The sequence below is a fragment of the Trichosurus vulpecula genome, chromosome 6 (genome assembly GCF_011100635.1).
Source record: "Trichosurus vulpecula isolate mTriVul1 chromosome 6, mTriVul1.pri, whole genome shotgun sequence".
In the NCBI taxonomy this organism is placed as follows: domain Eukaryota; kingdom Metazoa; phylum Chordata; class Mammalia; order Diprotodontia; family Phalangeridae; genus Trichosurus; species Trichosurus vulpecula.
The window spans coordinates 230,768,905-230,778,485 of NC_050578.1; the positions used below are offsets into that span (position 1 = coordinate 230,768,905).

General features: G+C 40.2%; 1 protein-coding gene across 1 annotated transcript; it reads right to left on the minus strand.

Annotated features, from left to right (window-relative positions):
* Positions 1–3,765: 3,765 nt before the first annotated feature.
* On the minus strand, positions 3,766–8,125 carry PTH (parathyroid hormone). The gene is made up of 3 exons (XM_036765106.1): positions 8,106–8,125; positions 4,203–4,290; positions 3,766–4,051 (listed from the first exon to the last, which is right to left on the minus strand). Exons 2-3 carry the CDS (start codon positions 4,283–4,285, stop codon positions 3,766–3,768), a joined length of 369 nt encoding a protein of 122 aa, XP_036621001.1. The 5' UTR covers positions 4,286–4,290; positions 8,106–8,125.
* Between the last annotated feature and the right edge of the window lie 1,456 nt (positions 8,126–9,581).

The following is a 9,581-nucleotide window of genomic DNA, read 5'->3' on the forward strand; positions in this document are numbered from 1 at the left end:
CAAAAAATCTCATTGGGTATGATCAATATTTTACAGTTCCACTTTATATAGCCTGGTTTCCAAGAATATATTGAAGTGATATCCAAAACTGGCTCTTAATTAGCTCCAAGTGGAAGACACCAATGAAACTGAAACTCAGTCTAAAGCCTTCTCTGGTGCACTCCACCTAGACTGACTGTTGTTCCCTCAACTTCTATTTCAAACAGAAGCAAGTTCATCAACGAAGATTAATTTACAACCCTTCTATAAAGGGACGATGAAATCCTGGGAAACCACTAAAGCCCAGAGTGCCTAAACCCTAGCATTTTTTTTGGAGGGGGGAAGGCAAGGGGCTAAGTGGGGTTAAGTGACTTCCCCAAGGTCACACAGCTAGTAAGCGTCAAGTGCCTATGGTCAGATTTGAATTCAAGGCTCTACTCACTGAACCACCTGGCTGCTGCCCCAACCCTAGCATTTCTTAACCTCTTAAGAACTCAACAAACATCTATTAAGTACCTCCTGTGTAAGCAGCCTGTTACCCGTTGGCAAAGCCCTGGACTCAGAGGGGCCTTATTCTAGTGGGTCATAGCCAGCCCAGTTTAACTAAGACCCAAAAGGCCATGGGCTCCTCACCTGGTAGTGTGCAAAAGCATACTTTTTAAAATTAGGGAATCTCAGAAATGGAAGGGATCTCAGAGGTCATTAAGTTGACCCTGTAATTGAGCAGGAATCTTCTCTGCAGCATCCAAGTAAGTTGCCATGAACCTCTACTTGAATACCGCCGACAATGGTGAGCTCACTCACTCTGGAACAGCCCGTTTCACTGTTAGAGAAATATAATAATGATAATGCTAGTTAACATGTATGTAGCATTTCCACTATGGTAAGCACTTGACAAATACTATGTTATTTGATCCTCACAACAACCTTGGGAGATATGTGCTATTACTATCTCCCTTTCACAGATGAGGAAACTGAGATAAACAGAAGTGACTTGGCTGGGGTCACACAGCTAGTAAGTGTCTGAAGCTGTCTTTGAACTCAGGTCCTCCTGACTCCAGGTCCAGTGCTCTGTCCACTGTACAACCTAGTTCCCTCTAAGTTCTAACTGCTAATTCAATAGGACCCAGCAAGCGTTTATAATGTACCAGGGCATTCTAGACACCGAAGTTTGGCTATTCAACTCCTATCCATTGAACCGCGTTCTTCCCTCTGAAGCCGAGCAGAATAATAATGTAACACTTAGCAGCTCACCTTTCCAACAGCCTGGTGAAGTAGATAGTAGAGATATCCCAATTTTACAGATGAGGCAAGTGGGGACTGATTGTAAGTGGCAGAGTCCTGATTCCAGCCTAGGTCATGTAATGCAAAACTTGATGCCCTTTCCATTTAAACACACCACATCCACTAGACTAATGTCTTTTCTATAGCACATCTCTTTAAATATGAGGAGAGTGATAAGGTACCCCCAAGTCTTCTCTTCTGCAAATTAAGTGTCCAGATTTCCTTCGATCAATCCTGTCTAGTATACGATGATTTCTGAATCTCCTCTTGCTATCTTGTATGTCTCTCATTTGGCTTCATGCCTTAGCCAGTCTCCAAATGCATGCTGAAATATCTTCCAGGTCATTTCGTTCTCTCAGTTACCCTTATAGGCTTAGGAGGCGTCTTTCTTTCTTTGAAAGGACTAAGGTAGGGATTAACATGCTGTATTTTATACTGTAACCTTCTTTAGATTGAAGAAATTTCCTTCCCTGGAGATTTGCTTCCAGGACAGAAGCATGGTCAACGGATAAATAACAGAGCTAGAATAGGAAGGGACCTAAACAGCACCAAGCCAATCTGCCTTATTTTCCAGATGAGGATGCTGAAGTCCTGAGATGTTAAGGGATTCACCCCTGGCAGATCTGGGTATGGTCATGTGCCTTGTTTTCTCCAGTGTCAGGCAGCTCTCTTGTCTTCTGGGTGACTCTTTCTATGTGTAAAATAATTCCTACTTGTCTAAAATTGGATGTTCAAACCCTGGCTCCCTACCTCTATAATGCTCCACAAGATGTTTCATCTCTCTAGATCTTAGTTTGCTCATAAAGTGGGGATAATAAGACTTGCATCCCCTAGCTCAGAGAGTTTTAAGGACAGTATTCTATTAATTTTAAAGTGTTATGTAAATTCATGATTACTGAGAGAATGAATCCTTAGGAAATGCAAAGAGGACCAAGTAAACATTTTTTTTAAAAATGAAAACTTTGATTTCCTTAGTACAGGGAATGAGGACCACCCTCTGCCAATGCTTCTAGTCACAGAGAATTGCCCGGGGACTGAGAGGTTCGACACTTTGTATAGGGTCCACACAGCCAGCATGTATCAGAGGTGAAGATGAACCCAGATTGTCCTATTCTGAGACTACCTTTCTATAGACCAGACCACACTGCCTCCTGATTTAAAGTATAAAAATATGGCTAAGGACAGAAAATGGGATTTCCTTGGTATAGAGAATTCCCAGATGAGGAAACTCCTCCTGCCAGCACATGTTCTGTAACTTATAGTCTTAGAGAGTTGAACAGAACATTGAAATAAAGTTTAAGTGACTTGCCCAGGGTCACACAGTCAGTATGTGTCAGAGGCACGACTTGAATCCAGGTCCTACTTGCTTCGAGGCTTACTCTCATTCCGCAGTGCCATGCAATTTCTCTTAATATAAATATGTTGTTGTTATAGTTTTTCAGTAGTTTCAGTCATGTCCAACTCCTCGTGACCCCACATGGGATTTTCTTGGCAAAGACTCTGAAGTGGTTTAACATTTCCTTCTCCAGTTTATTTTACAGATGAGGAAACTGAGGCAAATAAGGTTAAGTGACTTGCCTGGGGTAATGTAGCTAGTAAGTGTCTGACACCAGATTTGAACTTAGGAAGATGAGTCTTCTCAACTCCAGGCCCGGCACTCTATCCACTGCTCCACCTAGCTGTCTTAACATTATGTGTATATGTGCACGTTTATGTGTATGTATTTGTATGTGTATGTGTATGCATATGTATATACACATATTTGTATGTATAATTTTAATTTATATATAAAACTAAAATTATATACATATAATTTAAAAATATTGAAACAGTTAAAATACATGTTTTAAATTAATATATTAAAATAGAAATAAGAAATATATTAATTTCTACCTTATGCGCTTTAACTGTAGTAGTCAGTTGAAAATGAGTCAGACTGGTATAGTAGAAAGGGAATTACAGCAGGAAGTGAGAGACCCAAGATCTAGTTCCAACTTCGCGTTGTATGGCCTTGGGAAAACCACCCACGTTCACCGGGCCTCTGTTTTCTCCAGCCCATAGAGAGGTGCTTGGTCTAGGTGACCTCTAAGGGCCTTTTCAGCCCTGTCATTTTATGACATCAGTCATAACACAATATACTCATGAATGATGACAGATACTAAGTTTCATGTTTGACAGTATCATTGGCAGCATTTTATTTGTCAATGTAAAGTAGAAGAGAGGTTTGAAAGTACAATTTTATTCCTTTACAAGTTGCCCACAAACATACATTCAAAAGAATTAGTTATAGAAATAGGATCATTGAAAGTTCTTTTTAAATGAATATAGATAGATAGGATCAAAACAGGCAATAAAGTGAACTAACTGCGAGGATCGTTGTTTGCACGCAGGGGCTAGGACAACCAATGGACCTTGGTCATTTCAACAGAGCCAGGACAATCAGCAGCATGGACAGTTTTGACACAGGGGCCTGGGCCACAGTGACCAAACTTCTTGCTGAACCTATTCTAGGTAGGGATTGACTTTGGACAGTATGTCCACGTCAGCCTTGTTGGTCTTCCAAAGTGTCTTTTCTCCTGAAGCTAGTTGGTGATCCTGGTTTGCAACCAGACTGGTGTCTGTCCTCTTTTGGAGCCGGACATTGTTAGAGGGTTCAAGGGGCCCTCCGGGGATCTCATTGGGATCCGTTACCTCCGCGAGCTTCCTTTTCAGCCATGCCAACCTGGTTTTCTCATTTAGGTACTGACCCCAATCGTGCATCAGTTGTATTTCCGATACGACTCTCTTCCTGGGGAGAGCAAGACAAAGGTGGACAGAGGAAAAAAAAAAAGAGAACATAAATCATTTGTTTCACTCACTCCTTCCCATTTTCCAGAATGAAGTAAAAGACAACTGTTGCCCCCCTTGACCAGCAAAGCAAATCAGGCTACAATACTTACTTAACTGATTTTCCATCAGTTGTAAGGAAGCCAATTATATACAAGACCACAATGGCTCTTGCCACATCTCTTGCAAAAACCATCTTCACTAAAAGGAAAGGAAAAAAAGAACATTTACAACTTAAGCAATTCCATATAGTTTTTAAAACATCTATCCAGTATATATGTATAATTTATATCAAATTGCTTGCCTTCTCAAGGAGGAGAGGGGGAGGAAGGGAGGGAATTGGGAACTCAAAATTTAAAAAAAAAAACAAATGTTAAAAATTGTTTTTACATGTAATTTTAAAATGTTAAAATTTTCAAAAAAATCTATCCAAGTTAAACATTTTTACACATATCTATACACACTCACACAAATACACACATGCATACAAATACATTCACAGTACATACATATCATGCAGCTTAAGAATGAAGTCAATTAGCAAGTTGAATTTTTCTTGAGTATATTGGTTAGGTTTCCTATATATGTAAGAAGAGCAGGGTTGCCAGCACACAGAGGAAGGTTTGAGGAAAGCTTGCCTATGATAACTTTATTTCACTTTTTAACATAACACCAAGTAGATGCTTCTAGGTATTTTACAGGAGCTCTGAAACTGTTCATGCCCGATGAAGATCGATGATGATGATGATGATGATGATGATGATGATGATGATGATGATAGGACTTTAAGGACTGCAAAGTACTGCACAAGTGTTATCTCATTTTATCTTCACTGTAACCCCATTTTGCAGATGGGGATACTAGGGCTGAAAAAAGTTGTGATTTACCTGGGGTCACATAGCTAAAGAGTGACTGAGGTGGGATTTGAACTTATGTCTTCCTGACTCCAGTTCCAGCACTCCATGCCTTCTACCACCTAGCTGCCCTTAATTCCAAGAACTCCACTTTTGAAGATATACCCTCCAAAAGAACAACCATGAAGCTTAAGAATGAAGTCACCTGGCAAGTTAAATTTGTCTTGGTTATACTGGTTGGGTTTCCCGTATAAGCAGGAAAAGCAGAACTGTCAGTACACAGAGCAAGGTTTGAGAAGAGCCCACCTATGATAACTTCATATACAGAAGAAGGGCAGGAGGAAATAATTTTACAAGGCTGCTCATCATGGGAATTCCAACGTAGTGGACAAGTCGGAACAACTTAAATGCCCCAGGCTAGATGATTAAATCAACAAACATGGGTGTATGCTGGTACCATGAGATACAACAGAACTGAGAAAAAGGATAGACATATGAGAGGTGAAGAGGATATGTGAACTAAGACAAAAAAAATGAACAAAATGCAGCAATCTTGTCACATGAGTAACAGATGTCAAAAATGTCACCTGTGGTCACCAGCAATGATAGGAGAATGACATGAAGAGAGAGAAACAGATATTTGGAGAACTGGTTTCTATTATTTGTACATAATTTTAAAAAGACTCCTTGTATCATGTTGGGGATGACAGGTCATCAGTGGGAGACCTAGTAAGTAGCCAACATGTATGCTGTGCTTACAAACTGGGACTTCTAAAATGCTTGAAACTTTGGTTCTCCTAATAAGGCAAACTATCCTCACAATTGATTTGCTAAGCAATCCCCTGCCCCTCTGTGCCAGTAAACTTTAGCCTCTATCCCAAGGATCACAAGTTCAAAATTAGCCTAACTTAACGAGGTTTTGTTGAACTAATGTTTAGTTTTCCTGAACTACTCCTAACAAGTGTTTGCCAGGTGTTTGGTGACAATGACTTTTTAAGTCATGTCTGACTCTTTGTGACCCAATTTGGGTTTTCTTGGCGACTGGAGTTATTTGCCATTTCCTTCTCCAGCTCATTTTACAGATGACAAAACTGATGTAAACAGAGTTAAGTGACTTGCTCGGGGTCACACAGCTAGGACGTGTCTGAGACCAGATTCAAACTCAGATCTTCCTGACTCCAGGCCCAGCACTCTATACACTGTACCATCCAGCTGACCTTATCTGAAATGATGACTGATATCTAAAGTTTGCAAAGTGTTCTGCACAATCTTCTCACTTGAACCTCACATTGCCCTTTTTTGAAATAAACTGTAGAGCTAAATACAACTTATTTATGAAATAGAGACGTAAGTTTCTGAGTCTATATTTTTTTTCCTGTTTGTTTTAATGACAAAAGCATCTTTTCCACTATCCTTCCTCCATTTTTTATGACCTTTTTCCATCCGTGGGATTGTCTTGCCTGTACCCACATCATAAGCATTTCAATGGTAATTGCTCTATGTAAGTTTTTAAAATGCTTAGTTTTGTGCTGTTTGTTGAACACAGAAATGGAATTCCTGAATGACCACCTTGGAAAGCATGGACTGTTCTGTCCATTTTAATTCTATCCTATCTTACAGAACATAAAATTGTTGCTGATTGAGCTATGCTAAAAGAGTCGTCCTGTATTAATCAGGGCAGTAAGGCAATGGTGGACATGGCCATAAGGTTACTGACCCTGGCTTTGCCACTCGGTGATCTCAGACCCTTCTGGCAGCTTTGTTTCCCTGTTCCTCAAAAGACCTTGGATTCTCATAGAAATGACACGAGGAAGAACTAGAAAGAGGCCATAAAATATCTTTAAAATGGAAGGTACCAATTTTTTTTGAAAGGTTCACACCTGGTATGTAAAAACAAATGTCTTCAGGATTCAGGTTGTACTTGTGTAATGCTAATGTATAAATCAGTTTCTTAACATTTTTTGTGTCAAGAACTCCGATGTGTTAAGAGTGCTTATGGATCCTCTCTCAGAAAAAGATGTTTTTAAATGCATAAAATAAAAGACCGATGATTGTAAAGAATACTAATTATGTTGAGATATGGTTATCAAAATATATTTGCAAAAAAAGTTCACAGGCTTCAGATTAATCACTCCTGGCAGAAACCAAGTTCTTTTTACCTTTGAATCCAGCATTGTCTATGTGGGACTGCAGGATGGAGGAAAAGTAATGCAAATCAACTTTCTTTGGTTATTGAAATCATTCTTCATGAGAATATTTCATTTTCTAATTTCAACCAAGGAACCACCACATACTTCATGTCAAACGTTCATAGATTTTAGATTACTGCCTTATAAAAATTTTAGCATCTCAAAATACAAAATTGAATTATTTTCAAAGGCTTTCTTTTGCTTTGCCATATTTTCCATTTAGCTAATGTACGTCCCAAGGTATTATGCCACTGGAAAGAAATTGTACCACCCAAGTAATTCCTTGATATTCAAATATTGATTAAACCCACAGAAAATAAATTCTACTCACCCAGGAATGTCTGAGGAAAAGTTCTTCCTTCAGAGAACTTGGCTTAACAGCTGATGCTCTGTTAACACTGAGTCAACTAGAGGAGGCTGCTGAATTAAACTGCAGGATCCCTAAATGGGACTCATATATATAGGTCTTCCACACACCAAAAGAAGCACTTTTACTGTTTCCGGTCACTCCCATTTCTCTGGTTCACAAACTATAGGGGCTGAACACACCCACCCACTCATCTGCCTATGTCCACCTGTCTCTAATTGGGCATTAAGAAAAAAGTGAGGTGGTGGGGGGTGGGGAAAAGGTCAGAGGGAAGAGAAAAGAATCCTAGAGAAAACTCTACTGAATAACTCAAATGCAAGTTGGGCTGGGGTGGCAAATCTGAAGTTAGATTAGGAAAAGAGATCCAGAAAGCTGGCAAGGATTCATCATCCCAACTCAATTTACAGGAGAGCATCTTTATAAGAAAATTAAATCTGAAAGTGCAAAATACTCAGCAAGTGTTGAAGTGGTTGTCATGTCATCAGATCATAGATGAAGAAGAAAAGGTGAAGGAGAAGGAGGAGGGTAAATAGTACAGCATGTTTGTGCAAACCTGGAGAAGTGATATGATTTGGGGACCCAGGAAGACCTGGGTTCGAGTCCTACCTCTTACATATTCAGACTGTTTGACCATTGACAAGTTGCTTAAATTCTCTGCTCTGGACAACTCTCTAAGATGATGTGGTGCAGAACAATTGCTGATCTGCATTGGGACAGGGTGTTTCCTCATCAAAGAAACAGTAGGTCCAGAACCCCTCTTTCTAAAAAAAAAAAAAAGAAATAATCCACTTTCAATCATCACATCATAATCAAGCAATAAGCATTTATTGTGTCCACTATGTACTAGAAACTGGGGAAATATAGACAAAGAATGAAATAACTATTGCTTTTAAGGGGCTTTTGTTCAATACGGGAAACATATATAAGTATATTTAGAATATATGTATATAGTATATTTAGAATAATTACAAAGTAGTTTGGGAAGGAGGACACTAGCCATTGGGGGCAGGAAGAGATCAAGAAAGGCTTTCTGTAGAGCAGGACTGCACAGCCTGTGGCCTGAGAAAAGATTTTGGGTGGCCCACGAAAGATGTAGAGGATATAAATACAGGCCTGCACAGCGTACTGCCCGTGGACCATTTGTGGCCCACCAAATGATTTGGGGTGGCCTGGGAATAAGTAAAACAAGCCTGTACAGCATACCACACACAGGCCATGGGCCTTATGTTGTGCAGGCCTGCCGTAGAGGGTGGTGCATCTTGAAGGAAACGGGATTTTATGAGATGGAGGTAAAAGAGAGAACATTTCGGTCATGGGACACAGCCAGCGGAAAGGTGAGATTAGAGATGGAGGACGGTATGTGAGGAATAGCAGGAAGGCCAATTCAGCCAGTCCACAGAGCGCCTGAAAGTGAGGAATGTCTAATGCCTTTCAGCTCTAAATCTATGATCTTTTGATAATTAAGGAATCCCTAGAGTAAGATAGTGTTTTAATGAGTCATCTGAAATGTCCAATGGGCAGGTGGTGATGCAGGACTCACACTTAGGGGAGTCAAATGATTGGTTATGTAGATCTGGGAGTCCTCTGCATATAACTAACAATCAAACTCATGGGAATTGATGAGGCTATAAAGAGAAAAGAGGGACTAGGACAGAACATTGAGGAACACCCATAGAAAGGGGACGTGCAAGGGATGATGAGACAGCAAAGGTGATTGAGGAGTGGATAGGCAGGAGGTAGAAGAACCTGGAGAGAGTTGGTATCATGAAAACCTGGAGGAGAAAATATCCAGAGAAGAAAGGGCAGTCAATAAAGTTAATGCAGCAGAGATATCAAGAAGAATGAGGACTGAGGAAAGTCCATTGGGTTTGACAGTAAAGAGATTGTTGGTAACTCTGGATTCGCAGTTGAGTGATAAAAGTCAGAAGACAAATTTCCAAGGGTCAGCTATTGAGTGGAAGGAGAAGAAGTGAGGGCAATGAGGATAGAGCCAGGAGTGGGGAACCTGCAGCCTCAAGGCCACATGTGGCCTTCTAGGTTCTCAAGTGCGGCCCTTTGACTGAATCCAAACTTCACAGAACA